At 42.1% G+C, this 17,573-nt stretch overlaps 2 protein-coding genes across 6 annotated transcripts in view; one reads left to right on the top strand and one right to left on the bottom strand.

The window, feature by feature from the left end:
• LOC114043370 (Golgi pH regulator) overlaps positions 1–10,785 on the top strand; it is a 43,232-nt gene extending 32,447 nt beyond the window's left edge. Inside the window, exons 11-14 of the mRNA XM_027862467.1 lie at positions 684–779; positions 5,599–5,688; positions 9,978–10,043; positions 10,159–10,785. Of these exons, the coding sequence (XP_027718268.1) occupies positions 684–779; positions 5,599–5,688; positions 9,978–10,043; positions 10,159–10,365 (459 nt within the window). The 3' untranslated portion in view covers positions 10,366–10,785. The remainder of the gene's footprint in view (positions 1–683; positions 780–5,598; positions 5,689–9,977; positions 10,044–10,158) is intronic.
• A 568-nt stretch (positions 10,786–11,353) lies between these two features.
• The window catches only part of LOC114043369 (Na(+)/H(+) exchange regulatory cofactor NHE-RF3-like), a 102,756-nt gene continuing 96,536 nt past the window's right edge, over positions 11,354–17,573 (bottom strand). For all 5 annotated transcript variants that reach the window (XM_027862465.1, XM_027862462.1, XM_027862466.1 and 2 more), the window contains 3 exons: positions 13,733–13,954; positions 12,744–13,034; positions 11,354–11,875 (listed from right to left, as the gene is read on the bottom strand). In XM_027862465.1, coding sequence (XP_027718266.1) covers positions 11,825–11,875; positions 12,744–13,034; positions 13,733–13,954 — 564 coding nt within the window. In that variant the 3' untranslated portion in view covers positions 11,354–11,824. The remainder of the gene's footprint in view (positions 11,876–12,743; positions 13,035–13,732; positions 13,955–17,573) is intronic.

Raw genomic sequence — 17,573 nt, 5'->3', positions numbered from 1 at the left:
CCTTGCATGTTGTGAATACTTAAAGGCCTATTGAGCTGAAGGAAATTGACTGTCCAACTGGAATCTTCTCCTTCAAAGTGTGATTTCTTTGGCTTCCAACAAACTCAAAGAGATATTGCACTTTTTTCTTTAAGAAAGAATGGACTACTCCAAAACTTTTAAAGAAGAGTATTTTATGTAGGTCAAACCTGATGTGCTGGGTGCTAGAATTAAAAAGAAATATCTCTATTAAGTAGAAAATTTACAGACTCAATATTTATTGAATATTTGTTGTGTTTTCAGCAGTATGGATGAAAGGTGCATTGACAGCATATTCTATACATTTTAAATGGGTTTGGAATCATGTTATTAATTGGTATTAGCAATACCATTCCAGGTATTATTCATGAGCTTAAGATGATCCGAAAGCGCATTCTGATTACCTTTGGTTCTCTCTAGAACTTCTCATAATAGAGAGAGAGTTGACTTCAGAAGAGAGATGGTTTGTATGGAAACATTTATTTGACCACAAATGAGTTAAAGAAATAAATGTTTTTCATACATAATTTGAATCTTGTGTAGAATTGTCATTCTTGGGTCTAGAGAACTATCCTTTCAGGTAATGCTGTGAGGGTTAGTTTATGATTGTGAAACTCTTGAGCAAAATAGCAAATGAAATATAGGACCATCTGTGTTTTTTGCAGGCAACAATCAACATTGTGTTTGATCGAGTTGGGAAAACGGATCCTGTCACAAGAGGCATTGAGATCACAGTGAATTATTTGGGAATCCAGTTTGATGTAAGACTTGTTTGAATATCCTAATTTATTCTGCTTTTCTTTGTTTTGTCCAATATGAATGAGAATTGTTCAGGGTCTGGCCTACCCTTCTGGACTACTTCACACTTCTTATTTCCAGAGTATTCCAGACTTTCTCACTATTCCATTTGGTGCACCACATTCTGCATACCAGGATAACTGGTCTACTTACTGTTCCCAGGATTTGGCCTCCTTTCTCTTGGTTTCATGCCTGGAATGCCCTCCCTGTCTCCCCACCTTTGTCTCTTAGAATTCTTAGCTTCCTTCAAAGAGGTAGACTAATGGTGAAGATGACAATTTAAAAGGCTCCAGGCAGCCCCAGCTTCTCTGAGAAACACTTATTAACAATGAGGAAGAACCTCAAATGAAATTTCAAAACAAAAGTGCTGCCAAGCCTTTTCATCCCATACAAGATGACGTGAGAAGCTCGGCCCTAAAATAGGGATCTAAGCTTGCTGGCAGGAGATGGTACAAGGAAACCAGGACAAGTGGCACTTAGGGGGTCCAAGGATACCCCTGGAGATCAGTTTAAAGGCAGTGTTATCTCTGGTGGGGCTGCTCTAAGAGCTGAGGCCTGGGGACACAGACTGAAGCCATAGATACCTAGGTAAATGACTGCATGGGGGGATGGGGCAGTATGATGACCAGAGATTTGTATATTCCCAGAAGACCAGACTAAAACTAGTGGGGTTGAAGCCTGGGGCCTTGGACTCTGGTCACTGACTACATAGGGATACTGAAAAGGCCAGCAAGACCCATTGGGACTGTGATAGGGGGCAAGACTAGGAACCAGCACTGTCCACCTCCAGTCCCACTATGAAAGGGCTATGGAAGAAGGCAGGGCCTGGTCCCTTGAAGACTTGAGATTCCAGACTATAGAGGAGGTAGGACTTAGGCTCCGTATAACATTGTCTTACTATGGGAGGACAACAGGAGCTATGACCTGGGCCTAGTTAAGTAATCCAACAATTCGGGAGGGTTCAGAGCCTGGGCATGGCACAAAGTCCTAACCCAAGAAATAAAGCTGTAAACATGAGACAAAAAAATCCCACTCTAATATAGAAATAGAGGTTAAAAGAATCTCAAGATTAAATTCCAGAGAAAGGAGATAACTCTTAAAATAATCCTAGTTTGAACCTTAGGAAAAAAGAATCAGTTGGTCACAAGAGCTCCAGGACTGGATAGAAAAAAGTGAATGAAAAGCTGAAACAAGTTAAAAAATAAAATTAGAATACTTAGAATAAGAATAAATAGCTTGGAGCAACAACAAAAAAATCAAAAACAAAAATGGCACTCTATCCATAAAGTAGTTGACACCTTGAAAAATAGAATGGAGGAACAGAACTCAGTGATTCAATAAGACAAAAAGAAATATTAAAACAAAGTCAAAAGACTGAAAACTATAGAGAATAAGATATGTACTGGCAATATCAACTGACAGGAAGCAGGATGAAGAGAGATATTTTAAGAATCTTTAGACTCCTTGAAACAAAGAACTTGCGTACCATATTTCAAGAAATAAATCTTTGCTGTTTTGTTTGTTATATTAAGGGGGGGGCTGGGGAAAGGAAATACTTTAACGAAAAAATAAGGAAGTGGTAGGAACATACTATTCCTCATAATTGGGAGATTAGGGGTTAGAAGAATATAAAAACATGGAGATTTAGGGATGAATGGCGCAAGCTTCATATGAACATCACTTTTCATCTGAACCAGTAGGACAGCTAAATATACATGAACATATAAGTGTAATGTAGAAATACATTAAAATCAAAAAGGAAGTAGACGAGGATAGGAAGAGGGGAGTTTGAGAAGGAGTTAAATTAGAGGGTAGAGTCAGAAGCAAAACTACAAACAAGGTTTTATAAAGGGAGACTTAAAAGGAGAGAAAGAAAGCATAAGATCCAGCAATTTTCATCTGGGTTGAGTGAAGAGGAAGAGAGTAAAGGATTAGAACTAGACCATTCCAGTTATAAATAGCTAGTGTTAAACTCAGTTGTTTTCTATTACCACTTCTTTTCCTTGTAAAAGGAGGGAGATGGGGAACAAATAAAAGGAATATTATAAGATATGATGGAAGAAAAAGCACAACTAACAGTTATGACCATGAATGTGAATGAGATGAACTAACCTAAAAAATGGAGGAAGCTAGCAGAATAGTTTACAAAGCAAGATCCAACTGTGTTGTTTGCAAGAAACACACTTGAAACATAAGTCACATATATTCAGAAAAGCATGGTTAACAATCATATTGGACAAAGCAACAGTAAAAATAGATATGGCAAAAAGAAGCAAGGCAGTTACGTGATGCTTAAAGGAACTATTATGTAATGATATAATATCCATTATACACACACACACACACACACACACACACACACGTGCACATATATTTGGTCCTGTGGAAGAGGACCAAAATTACTTCATCACTGTGTTAGAGTCAAGGTACAGTGTGTCTGACTGTGGTTGATCAGACCAGGATGAGCTCAGCAGGCTCTACCACAGGTCAGACACAAATAGCCTGTGTGCACATTTGAGGTGGATTCTCTAAATTTGCTCATCTCGAGTCTCTTTTGAGCTACTTCAATTCTGCTCTGCTCACAGAGCACAGCACCTTCTCTGATGTGGGCACACCATGCTGGGCAGTCCTGTGCCAGTGTCTCCCATGTCACACAATCAATTCCAAAGTTCTTAAGAGAGACCTTGAGAGTGTCTTTATATTGCTTTTTATGAGCACCATGTGAGTGCTTGTCCTGTGTGAGTTCTCCATAAAATAATACGCAAGAGTATGTTTGGTATTTGAACAATGTGGCCAGGCCGTTGGAGTTGCACTTTCTGTAATAGAGTTTGAATGCTTGGCAGTTTAGTTCAAAAAAGGACCTCAGTGTCTGGTATCTTATCCTGCCAGGTGATCTTCAGACTCTTCCTAAGACAATTCAAATGGAAGCAATTCCGTTTCCTGACATAGTGCTGGTATACTGTCCAGGTTTCACAGGCATACAACAATGAGGTTAGCACAACAGCTCTGTGGGCCTTCAGTTTGGTAGTCAGTCTAATACCTCTGCTCTCCCACACTTTCCTTGGGAGCCTCCCAAACACTGAACTAGCTCTGGCAATGTGTGTGTCAATCTCATTATCAATGTGTACATCCATGGAAAGTATATTGCCAAGGTAAGTAAACTTATCCAAAGCATTCAGAATTTCTCTATTTGCTGTAACTAATGGTTCCACATAAAAAAACAAGAAAAATAAATAAAGTTTAAGAAGTGTGCTTCAATATGCATTCAGAGTTCATCAGTTTTATCTCTGGAGGTGGATAGCATTTTTCATGATGGGAACTTTGGAATTGTCTTGGATTGATCTTGATCAGAGTAACTAAGTCTTTCACAGTTGGTCGTCCTTACAGTATTACTGTGACTATGTACCATGTTCTAGTTCTGCTCACTTCACTTTGCATCAGTTCATATAAGTCTTCCCAGGTTTTTCTGAAACCATCCTGCTCATCATTTCCTGTAGTATAATAGTATTACCTCAAAATCATATACCACAACTTGTTCAGCCATTCCCCAGTTGATGGGCATCCCCTCAATTTACTGGAAGTCCTAGGAAAAGGCTGGATCACCATGTGTTAGGGATGTTGTCAGGAAGATTCTTACTCAGTTACAGGGTGAACCAGGTGTCCTTTTGCAGCCCAGCCTCTGTGTACCCATTCCTAGGAAAAACCACATAAATGTACTCTCCTAATGGTGAATCAGTAGCACCTCTTTCTTCCCCGAAAGCAGTCAGTATGTGTCCTATATTGATAACTCTTGTCTTTTTCATTTATGTGAAGGTCTTTCCCTCTCATCTTAATTTCACAAGTCTGAATTTTAAAAAAAAAAGTATTGTCCCTTTATCAGTTTTGAGAGAGGATATGCAGTTACTGCCTTTGATATTTTCACTACCTTCCTCATATGATGCATTCTACCTCTGAAAAGGCATCAGCAAACGCTTTATAACTTTGCATAAATACATCTTAGATTTCAGTCTCAGCAGCTCCTATTCAAACACCTTTCAGAACTTCACTGTGTAGTGCAAGAATGCTGCCCTGCACCCGGCCCTCAAAACTGCCTCTGACTCGAGTCGATACAAGAAGAGAAAAGCCTATATGTCAAATTGAAACTTTGCATCAAGTTCAGCTACTTTCTAGAACTTGGCTAAGAAAGCCATGTACCTCTTTTTTTCTTAGGATAGAGGAATAGAATCTTTGCAATCAGATATGTATGAAATGGTCTTACAGTTTCACACACAGTGACTTTTTCTAAGATGGAGTAAATAACCAAATAGTCTTCAGTTCTTTTCCTTTTATTAGTATTCTTTAATTGCATGGGAGAGCTGTCATTTTTCTTGTCCTTCCGATCTGTGGGCAGTGCGTGGGTTAATTTGCTCTGCTTTCTTCTTTTCTTTTCAAGATAATTTTTAAATATTGGTCTCAGTCTTTCTCCAGCTATTTTAATTATTGTTTTCTTGCCCCCCACATATGCCCATTGTGATCTCACATAGGTAGATCACCCAACCCCTCAATACAGAGTGAGGTCACATGGATGGGTACTGGCGAGAGGGCTGACTTTGGAATCAGAAGACCTGAAGCAAATCCAGATGCCATAATCTCATATGCAAAATGAGAAGGATAAATTAAATGATCTCAAAGAACCTTTTTGCTTTAAATCATATGATCCTATGAATAGATTAGATTATAGTATCATGACCATGTTCTCACTTAGCAAAATTTTAACATTTCTTTTCCTTATTTTTGTGACAGGTGAAATTCTGGTCCCAGCACATTTCCTTTATCCTTGTTGGAATAATAATTGTCACCTCTATCAGAGGATTACTGATCACTCTTACCAAGGTACTGTGCATCTAATCATAAAAAGTGTGGATTAAGGGAGTGATATGTTTGGAGATGCAGGTGATGTAAAAAAAAAAAAACAATAAATTTTTTGTGACTGAAACAGAATAAAAATGATTAGCAGGAATTGAAACCCAAGAGAAATGAGGGGGAAACATCTGTCTGCTTTCAGTGCATTCAAGTCACCAATATTACAGCCCAGGGTACTGAAAGAACCAGCAGGTGATTGCTGGGCTGCTGTCAGTGACCTTTAAAAAGTGTCATTATTTTCTGAATTAAAAAAAAAGAGAGAGAGAAGTCTGCAAGCCATAGGCCATTAAGCTTCATTTAATTGCTAGCCAAATCTTAGAATGTATTATTAAAGGGAAAGTTTGTGAATATTTTAAAAGAGAATCAGTAATCACAAAGAGCAAACATGCCTTTAAGAGCGGGTCATGCCCGTATTTCCTTTTCCATAGAGTAAATAAAAGTATAATACCAAATGACTGTGCACATGGTATTCTTAGATTTCAGTAAACATTTAACATCGCCTCTCTTACTGTCATTGTGGACAAAATGGAGAGAGCTGGACTGGAAGAGAATATAGTTAGGTGCGTTGCTGGTTAAATGACTCAGCCAAAAGGCTACTCAGTTACGTATGCCCAATGTTAACTTGGAGAGAGGTGTCTCTGGAGCAGTGCCCTGGGGATCTGCCCTTGGCTCCATGCTATTCAACATTTTTGTCAATAACTTGGATGCTAGACAAACTTAGAGATGACACGAAGCTCAGAAGTTTGGTAAATACATCAGGTAAAAGATTTAGAAGATCTCAACAGACTAGAATAATGGCCAAATCTACTGAGATAAGATTCAATAGAGATAAATGTAAAAGTCCTGTACTTAAACTTTAAAAATCAACAAGTGACAATTACATTCACAATTATAAGCTGTACAATAATTAGAAGGACTGCAGTATAATGAAATGGGGGTGGGGGGGGGTTCTTTAGGACTTGTTAGGAAACCTGAATTCAAATCTCATCACTGATGCTGACTAGCTGTGTAACTTTGGAGAAGTCCTCTCACTCCTAGGCCGTGGCTTCTTCTCCTGGGAGTGAAGGGGTCAAAGTGGACACCCTCTGACATCCATCTCTGCTCAGATCGATGACTTTGTGATCCTGATCGGGTCTGACCATCCCTGAAGTTGTGAAGTTGTGTTTTCAGTTCTAGGAACCACATTTGAGGAGGGACATTGACAAACTGGAGTTCATCCAGAGGAGAATAACCAGGAAAATGAGGAAACTTAAGACGAAGCCATGGAAAGATTGGTTGAAAGAACCAGGAAGGGTTAGCCAGTGGAAGGGGAAGACCTAGAGAAAATAGGCTAATTGGATTTAAGTGTTCAAAGGGCTTGCATCTGTAACTGCCTCTGCTGGGTCCCAAAAGGTTCTCCGGGTCAAAGTTGCAGACAGGCACACAGAACTAACAAGGAAAATATTTCCTAAGAATTGGAACCATCCAAAAATAGAAGGGGTTGCCTTTGGGCATATAGTGGGGTTTTCTTCATTGTAGGTCTTCGGATGAAGTGAGAGGATCAAGTTTCAGGAAGGTTGTAGGGGGTTTATTGTTCAGGTATTGGCTGGGCTAAGTGGCCTCAGGAGTCTTCAGACTCTGAGCCTTTGTGGTTTTGTTAAAACACTTAACAGTGTCAGCCACTGAGCAAACAAGAACTCTTGCTAGAAGAGAAGTGTTAAAGAAGACAGAAACAGCTCTTTGCATCCTCCCTGTTGCCTACAAACATGACCAGCTCTCCTCCACCCCTCGGGCTGTTGTCTCATACTTCTCATCGTTTTCACAGCCCAGCCCCTGGAGAAGGCTGTGTATGCTGTGGCCAATCTGTCCTCACCTCTTCTCTCATGCAGTTTTCAGTCCCTTTTCTTCTGATTCCCAGCCACCACCCTGTTGCCTCGTCCCCCTGCCTCTTGAGATTCCCTTCCTTCTTTCAAAGCTCAGCTCAAGTACTGTCTCCTAAAAGATGCCTTTCCTGATTTCCCCCAGGTGTTTGTTAGTGTTTCCCTAAACAGACAAAACACAAAACACCTTGGTTTGTATTTACCATTTGTGTACATGTTGTATGTATACACACACACACACACACACACACACACACACACACACACATACCCACCCGTCACTCCCTGGGGGCAGGGACTGTTTGAACTTGGCCTTGGTATCTCCAGCTCATAGCACAGTTGCTGGCACATGGGATCATAGATTTAGAGTAGGGAGGAACCTCAGAGATCATCTAGTACAACCTCCTTATTTTACAAAGGAGGGAACAAGTTAGGAGAGGGTCAGTGACTTGTCCAAGGTCATCCAGTTAGCAAATGGTGACACCAAGCTCTGCATTCTTTCCACTTTCTCCCCAGAGGAGGCTCCTAAATGCTTATTGGTTTGAATGGAATCCCAGATAGGCCTGGCCATCTTAGAGGCATCAAGTAGGGAAAAGTGAATATTTATGTGGCCATGTGGGAAAGCTAGCTGGGAAAGGCCTGTTTCTGGAGAGGGGGATGCTGTCTGCTTTCCTCTGATCACTTTGGGAAGGCTGCAGTGAAGGAGCTAGGCATTTCAGGAGCTTTTAGAATGGTGGGAAAGAAAGAAATTGTTAAGGGGTTTTCCAGGCCTACAGCATACTTTCCAAGAGTAAGAGGAAGGAGTTCCAGCAAGGTGACAGAGTGGAGTATCCTGATAGAACCCAACTTTTCAGCCCTCCCATTTAAATAGAGTAAAAATACAACGAAGGGAGGGAGGAAGAACAAAGACCTTCAGAAGAAAAGTACTTTTCAAGTAAGGAAATGGAAAGAATAAGAAGATGTAGGTATAGGAAAATCAAACGAAGGAGATTTTAAGTGAATGAATAACAATAGCTAGTATGGTAAGGCAAGTCAAGCATTTATTAAGCACGTACTATGTGCCAGGCACTGTGCTAAGGTCTGAGGATACAAAGAAAGGCAAAAAACCAGTCCCTGCTCTCAAGAAGCTCACATTCTAATGGGAAAGATAACAATCAAACAACTAGGTACAAACATGACACATGCAGGATAAATTGGAGCGAAATCTCAGAGGAATGACACTGAGATGAAAGAAAACTGGGAAGGGCTTCTTGCGAAAGGTAGGGCTTTAGCTGAGACATCAAGGAAGCCAAGAGGCAGAGATGAGGAGGGAGAGACTTCCAGACATGGGGGACAGTCGGGGAAAATGCCTGGAGTCGGGAGATGGAGTGTCTTGTCCAAGGAGCTGCTAGAAAGCCAGCGCACTGGATCACAGAGGACGTGAAGGGAAATAGGGTGTAAGACAACTGGAAAGATAGGAGGGCACCAGGGTAAGAAGGGCTTAAGAGCCACACCGAGGATTTTGCATTTACTCCTGGAGGCAGTAGGCAGCTACTGGAGTTTACTGAAATTGGCGGAGGAGCAGGATGACGTGGTCAGACTTGTGCTCTAGGAATTTAAATTTACAAGTGCGCGGAGGATGGCCTGGAGTGCAGGGACCCAAGGCAGGCGGACCCACCAGCAGCCATTGTGGTATCCAGGCAGGAAGTTATGAGGGCCTGCACCAGGCTGCAGGCAGTGGCAGAGGAGAGAAGGGGGCACTACTAGAGGTGTTTTACAGGCGGTAACATTAAGGTTGAGGAAGTAGTTTGGATGTGTTATTTTGTTTAATCTCACAATTCCTATTCCCTCCCCAGTCAGATTGATACGACAGGTGTCAGTACTTTACAAATGAAAAAAGCTAAGGCTGAGAGAGTTTCAGTGATGATGATTAGCCTGAGATGGCGCGTCTACCGAGGCTCTGAGGCAGGAGATTCACTCAGGGGAAAAGTCCAGGGCATCTCATCCTTTGAGTGTTTAACTCTGTCAGAGATAGAGGCGGAGCAGAGACCCTGAACTTGTTTGGTGGCTCCCTTGCTGCCCTCATTGATCTGGGCCAGCAGCTGTGAAGACAGCCATGTTGACAAGGTGCTCAACAGTGAAGTTGGCCACTGACCACTGCCTCTTCTCAAGTGTTTCCATGATAACAAAGTTGCGCTCCAGCCCTCTGGACTCTCCCCTGCTCTTTGGCAGCCCTCCGGGGTCCTGCACACCTCTCACTGTCTCTTGTGGGCTCCATTACTGGTCTATGACAAAGACAGGGTGTGGGTGTCCTGTGAAGGGCCCATGCACCTTGAGGGGTCACAGTGTTCATTCTACAAGGATCTCCTTATGCCACCACAGTCATTTCACATTTCTCTCTCTCCCCTTTTTTTTGGACAGTTCTTTTATGCCATTTCCAGCAGCAAGTCCTCCAATGTTATCGTCCTGCTGTTAGCACAGATCATGGTAAGTGGAAGGAGCCATCTTCATTTGGAAATACTGAGACTCACCAATGTCTTTAGCACCCTCTAGGCTCTCTTCAAGGTGCTTCCTGGTCTGACTTCTGTTCTTTGATCTCCAGGGCATGTATTTTGTTTCGTCAGTGCTTCTCATCCGAATGAGTATGCCCCTTGAGTACCGCACCATCATCACTGAAGTCCTTGGAGAACTGCAGTTTAACTTCTACCATCGCTGGTTTGATGTGATCTTCCTGGTCAGCGCTCTTTCCAGCATCCTGTTCCTCTACCTAGCGCACAAGCAAGCTCCTGAGAAACACATGACACCATGAACAGAGAAGACTCAAGCCTGTCTTAAACTGCTGAAAGCCCAAGAACGTCAGAGAGGAGGGAAACTGAAGGGGTTGAGTTTTTTAGATGACAAAAATGCTATAGTGGCTTACACTGCCTCCAGCATGTCTATACCTCCTCCCATAAGGAAACAGTGGTCATTTGTGTTATCAGGATTGGCAGGAGAGAGGACAAGCAGATCCAACCTTCAGGCCATGGAACATTTTCTGTGTGCAGTATGGTGCCCACACCAGAAAAATCTAAACAAGTTGAGATCAAAGGAAAAGACACATTGGAAAACCAAGGCAGAAGGGATTGCATTGTCACTATTCTTGGGTGATTTTTTTTTTTGTTTAAATTCCAATTTCATCAAGAACAAAAAAGGGAAACTGGTAGTCATTAAAATGAAAGTTTTTGTGGTACATCGGTTTCAATTTACTTCTTACGTCCTACTTGGGAACCTTTTGCCCAGGTAAGACCACAAGCCATGGGAGCACAAACTGCTCACTGGAGTCAGAGCCCCAAATTGACAAGTGGAACACAAACCCCCTACGTTTAAAATATAACCACAAAGGGCAACTGCTGTTGGCTAGGAAGTTACTTTTCCTTGACCTAGCACAGCAGTTTTATGTTGATATATCGGTATGCCTTCTGTGTTGATCCCCTGGGGGTCGGCTGAAAGAAATTCCACCAGAGAAACAGCTTCTTTAAAGTCTTCCTTTTAGCCATAAGATCATTTGAATATGGGGTATTCATTAAGAATGATCAATGAGAGGTTGGAGGAGAGAAAAGGGGATGAGGCTGTAAGAAGCTATAGGATGGGGAAAGGGCATTAATGGAAGTGTGGGGACACGTGGTCTAGGTCCAGCTCTGCCACGACTGTTGTATCCCATCTAGCTCAAAAAGGAGATTAGGCTGTAGCTTGCTATCATAGCCAGATATTTAGCTGGCATCTGAAGGGGCTGAAAAGGAAAACACCACACACTCATGTCACACAAGTACTGCTGATGTTTATTCTTCATCGCACTCGCAAATACATAGCACACTATTTCTAAGAAAGGTTGATCTGGTCAGATTTCACAAATCTAATGAGCAACTGTCTCCCCTACTAATTGTGAATCATCTTTGGTGCTCAAGGGGCACAGGCCTGTGCAGAGAGGCTTAACTACACCTCTCTGTCTCATACAATCACTTGAGAGAGAGAGAGAGAGAGATTGTGGGAATGCAAATGTCTCATGGGTTCTCATTTTCTAAGTCAGCCACAAGCGAGCTGGCTGTCTACAGCAGTCATCCCTACGATGGGTGACAGGAAAAGACCAGGGGCTTCTCTCTGGTGCAGGTTCACCTGGAGTCCGTCCCTGTGGGCTACTTTCTTTACAACAGTTAACGGCTTGTTCTTTAAGAGAGGATTAATCCTGTCAAATTCCAAGACATTCTAGTCAAAGCCAAGGACTGGTGTCATCATAACAAGGTGTCTTCAGAGCCAGAAGAATGGGAACTTATGCTATCAGCCTGCACAGAAGAAAAGAACAAAAAATTGTTTATGAATAATGCAGCTGGAAAACCCAGTGATCATCTTCCAAAACCATCCCAAGGAGCATAAGGTAATCCATAAGAAGATTCAATGCAAAAAGAGGCAGGACACCTGAGCTCTGATCTTGGCTTTGCATCTGACTTCCTATTTGACTTCAGGCCTCTCTCTCCAAGAAGACATGAGCATTAACTCTGGAATAATAGTTGATGTCCACTAGGAACATTATGGCTAAATTTTTGAAGAAAATCAGTGCTTTCTTCTTAAGAGGCCCAGGGTACAAGACCAAGGAGTAGTTTTGTGTTAGGAACTTGAAATTTTGCTAAAGCAGTGATCCGGAGCCCGTGTAGTCTTCTAGAAAGATCTTGAGATGAGGATTCAGAACCCCTCCAGGCCCTGCTGTAACACAGACCCACAATGTGACTTGGGGTAAGGCCTTCCACCTCTCTGGTTTTCAGTTTCCTCATCTAAACATTAGAGTTGGACTAGGTAATTTTCCAGCTCTAAAATTCTATGATTCAATAACTTGCCTGTGAAGATTCCAGGGGGAAAAAAAAGTCATGGAGAGGAAGAAGCAATATGAGTCCTGGCTCTGCCACTTTGTGTATGACTTTGGACAATCACAGCCCCTCTCTGGGTCTCTCCTCATTTGCAAAATGAGAGAATTGAACCCAAGGGTCTGATAGTCCTTCCTCCTCTCACATTCTGATTCTATAACAGGATTCATTTTCCTGATGGGTTATAAATATTCTTTGGTGACTACTGGTTGAGGGCACACCTAATTAACTGAAAATCCCTATGAAATGAACCTGAAATCCCTATGGATTTCAAAAAGTCAAGATCACTTACTCGTTCTTTTGGGACGGGCGAGTCGTTCTCTGCTTCGGCTGGTGACTCCTCGGTAGAATCAGGGGAGTCCTCCAATGGATCCGCCATGGAGGAAATAATGGGTATTTTCTTAGCCTGAAAGTAATCATAGGCCTTCTTTCCACAGACCAATAGAAGGACACTCTTTCCGCTGTTCTGAATCTTGTCCACTACATCCTCATAAAGTTCATCCATCACATTCACCTCATTCACTTCAATGATGTAGTCTTCATCTTCTAGACCAGCTAGGTCAGCAGGGCTGCCCTTCTGTACCTGTGAACAGAGGCGCCGAGTGATTTCAATATCTGTAGTGCAAAAAGATATGTCACACTTGCCTCCTTCCTTAGGACAAATAGTGAAGGTGGGAAATTGACAGTTTATTTTTAGCCCTGCTGTTAATTCACTTTAGCACATTTTTCTCAGCTTTCAGTATTCCACCCATAAAAGCTGTGCCTCACACCAATAGTAAAAGAAACAGTTGCATCCTATACTATACTATGCTATGCTATACTATGTGACCTTTGGTGTGGCATCATGGGATTCCTACACCCATCTCTTCAGAGATAAAGAGAGAGATCCCCACCTATAACTCTGGATTCTCACATTGTTCTTCTGGCATAACAGGACAGGGAGGGAACCCCTTCTAGACACGGTTGTAAATGTGGAGTAGACACTAGGAGAACAAGTGTCAGTCCCAATCCCAGTTGGTAGTGTGCCTCCACATGGTCAGAAAGGGCCATGCTAACCACCTAGAAGACATTCACTGGACTGCATTTTGAAAATGTTTATTTGGAGAGCATTGGGCAGGAAGTCATCTAAGAAATGAGGATTAGATCTCCATTTTCCCAGGAAAACCCATGGGCTTGGGACCACATTGACAGCTATTTGATAGGCCATGGTGGTGATCAGAAGCTTAATTATGGTTTCTCTGCCACCTAGTATTCTGGTGTATTTGAGCTAGGTGATCTCACCTCTTTGATGAAGGAACCAGGCTTATCCCGAATTGCATTTAAGTGGAAGCCATAGCCCTGCTGGCCCTTGACCAGTCGGCACAGCTTCGGCTTGTAAGTGTCCACTTCCTCAGCGGGAGCAGGGCTGTCGGCCACAGGAGAAGGAGCGGCAGGAACCTCCTTGACAGCACCATTAGGCAGCTCTTGATTTTGAAGGTAGTAGAGAAATGGAGAAAACTGAGCCTGTGAAAAGAGAAATGCATGTTTGCCTTAATGGGAAGGCCTTCGGCTTTGTGACAGGAAGGTGCGCTGGCTCCATCTCTAAGGCAACGTGCTCATTGCACTCACTTAAGTCCCCTAAGCTGAGGCCTGTGGGCTGAAAAGTTCACTGCTTCATAACCAGAAAGGATTTGGTAAGAGCTAGGTGATAAAGTGTGTGGGGGGGGCATATTTTATACATCTATATAGAAATGAAAAAAAAAAACCAAACCACCTATTAGAGGAATGGACAGAACATTATCCTGGTGGCTCAGGTTTCTTCTCCTGTTTTGTTTTTTGTGTCCCCTGGTTTGCAGTACTCCTTTTACCTCGATGATGGCAAATAAGTCGCTGACAAACCCTCTGTGCCTCAATTTGCATCATCTCCAAAATGGGCAGATTATGAGCCTTCTATATCCTTAGAGTTCTTAGGATTAGGGAGCTAATGTCTACCAAAGTCCTTGTTTCTGAAAGACGGCAAACACTAAGCATGAGACACCATGACCATATCACTGAGTTGTCCTGGAAGGCTCAGGTCTACCAGAAAAGAGACCATCCATCCATACCAAGTTTTAAGAATGGTCAATATAGGCTCAGATTTTAAAAGTTAAATCGACTCTGTTACTGCTTACCTTTGGAAAGCCCTGGGATCTAGAGTGCTATTCTTGCTACTACCTTAATAAACTATGCAACACACACACACCCTCTCTAGTGGCTCCCTATCACCTCCAGGATTAAATGATAAAATCCTCTCATTCAAAATCCTTCATAACTTCCCCCCACCCCCACCTTTCCAGTCTTCTTACACCCACTCCTCCCCCACATTCTCAGATCCAGTGGCACTGTCTTCATTGCTTTTCTTTAAACCAGACACCCCATCTCTGGGCATTCACTGGCCATCCCTCGTATCTGGAATGCTCTTCCTTCTCATTGCCCTCTTCTGGCTTTCCTAGCTTCCTTCAAGTCTCGAATAAAATCCCACCTTCTACAAGAAGCCTTTCCCAATCCCTCTTAATTCTAATGCCTTTCCTCTGTTGATTATTTTCACTTTATCCTGTATAGAGCTTGTTTGTATATAGTTGTTGGCATCCTGTCTCTTCATTAGACTGTAAGTTCTTTGAGGACAGGGATTATCTTTGTCTCTGTATCCCCAGTGCTTAGCACAGTGCCCAGCACATAGTAGGAACTTAACAAATGTCTATTGACTGACCAAGTAGTAGAACCACTAGCAGTCTCTTTCCTTCCAAAGCCATCCTCCCCCTGTTCCTACCCCCCCCCAAAAAAAATGTAGTCACCGTAATGGTACTTCATCGTGTTACACCAAGTGAGACTTTGTGCTTAAAAACTGTCTCATCTTAACCACAAGACCACATTGCCTTCCTTTCTGAATGAGAACTGCAGTAGCTTAGAACTTCCTAGCTGCCCAACTCAACTGATTAAATTCAGACCTTTTCAGGGGTGCATTTGTATAAATGTTCCTTATCAGTCATTTTCCATATCTTGAAAGAAAAATAGGGGGTAGCAAAAGTTTTAAATGACTCATGGCAAGAAAAGTTAATTCTAGTCATTCCATATCTCAGCCCTCGATACAAGTTCATAAAATTACCTGGCAGTAATATTATGTCTCCATCCGAAGGCGTAAAAGGTCAATACCACTAACCCTCTAAAAAGGACAGTTTATACTTGTTGCCTCTAAACCTTCATTACCCACTCACCCCAAAAGCGTGTGCAATCCTGTTTATCCTCATTCAATTTCAGAACAGTCAGTCAATAAGTATTTTTGTTTTGTTTTGTTTTGTTTTTGGTGAGGAGACCCAGAACTGAGTTCTTTTATCTTCCTCTATACATAAACTGCCCTTTGATTTTTAGGTCTTATCCTTTAGCATGCACCTTTTATTTTAGGGACTGGATCTGTGATCTCGTTGGTACAGGGAACCCCTAGGTAAAAAAAAAAAAACTCCCTCTAAATACTCTGCAACTTCAAGAGGTATGTATAAAGCACCTACTATGTGCCAGGCCTGGTGCTAAGGCCTACAGACATACAAAGAAAGGCAAAATTCAGGCCCCGATCTCAAGGAGCTCACAGTCTGATGGGGGAGACAACATACAAACAATTATAAGACATAGGCAGGATAAATTAAAGAGAATCAACATAGGGGAAGGACTAGCATTAAGGGAAATTTTTTAAAAGCCTTATAGAAGGTGAGATTCCAAAGCCTATAGCATATCCCTAGAGGTGTCCCTTTAGGGTTGTCCTCAACCCATTTATCGACATTACTTGCATATGATTGCTCAATCAATTATAATAATGAGCCATCATCTGCCTTTTATTTCTCCATCCTGACTACAGTGCTATCTTGAGAGAATGTCAAATGCCTTTATGAAACCCACCATCTACTGCATTTCCCTGCTTTCCTAGCAGCCCTGTCCAAAAAAGGAAAGGAGGTAATTTTGGCGTGACTAATTTTCAGTGAATACGGAATTCCAGTAATCAGTCCTTCCTCTTCTTGGTGTTCACCAACCCTTTGTTTAATACTGTCTTCCAAAATCTTGTAGAGAATCGACATCAAGCTTACCGACATCCATTTCTGACAGAATCTTAGATCTCAAGCTGGAAGGGACCTGAAAGGCCATCTGATCCAACCCTCTCATTTTATAGATGAGAGAACTAAGGTTTAGGGAAATTAAGGCCTGCTCAAGACACTATTTCCGTTTTGTTTTGTTTTTTAATCAGTACATTTTCGCATCTTCCACAACCTCTACTCCCCCCCATACTTCCTCGAAGATTTACAATACTGTTTCTTTGATCACATCTGTAAGGCTGGTTTTCCCCCAGTACTCTGAACCGTAATTCACCTGGCCCTAAAATTCGGACTCATTCAAACCGTTTACGTGCTATCTCTTCATCTATTCTGAATTCAAATTCCCTCTCAGTGATCGCTCTCTCTCCCTTTCAGTTTGAAGATTTCTCCTTGATGGAGAAAACTCATTCAAAATGAGTTGGGCTGTTCTGCTTTCATCAGTTAACATTAAATCATGGCCAATAAAGACAAGCAGCCAGTATTAACCAATGAGAGGAAAAGAAGGTAAGAAATAGCTGGGAGTTTGGCATTCTTCAGCAAGATCTCACAGTTCACAGTTAATTACTATTGCAGCTGCTATTTACCACTGGGGGCTGGCAGTTGTCTGATAATTATCAATTATAGCCAACAGAGCCAGGTAGCAGCAGATAATTTAAGAGCCTCTCTCTAACAAAAGCCCTAATTGCTGCAAACATGTGAAGGGGCCAGACAGTTTCCGAAGAAAGTAATGGCAAGGAGTTATTAGGGGAAGCCATAAGTAAAATGATCAGAATTTCAGTAGGCACAGAGAACAATGAAACTTGTCCTGTGATTTACAAGCTTAGCACATAGCGTGCCAGACTGATCTCTGCCCAAAGATTGAAGAGCTTATTAGGAAGGAGGAAGTGTTTGTAACTGCTCAATCCAACAGCCTTTTCTTGGTTCTTATTTGACCTTGCTTTTCGATACTGTTGACACCCCTTCCTCCGAGATATTGTCTGTTCCCCAGGTTTCCATGACATACAATTCTTTTGGTTCTCCTC

Source organism: Vombatus ursinus, unplaced genomic scaffold (genome assembly GCF_900497805.2).
Source record: "Vombatus ursinus unplaced genomic scaffold, bare-nosed wombat genome assembly UNPS02014768.1, whole genome shotgun sequence".
Lineage (NCBI taxonomy): Eukaryota > Metazoa > Chordata > Mammalia > Diprotodontia > Vombatidae > Vombatus > Vombatus ursinus.
Note: the sequence above shows the minus strand (reverse complement) of the source record. Positions and strands in the feature narration are given on the sequence as shown.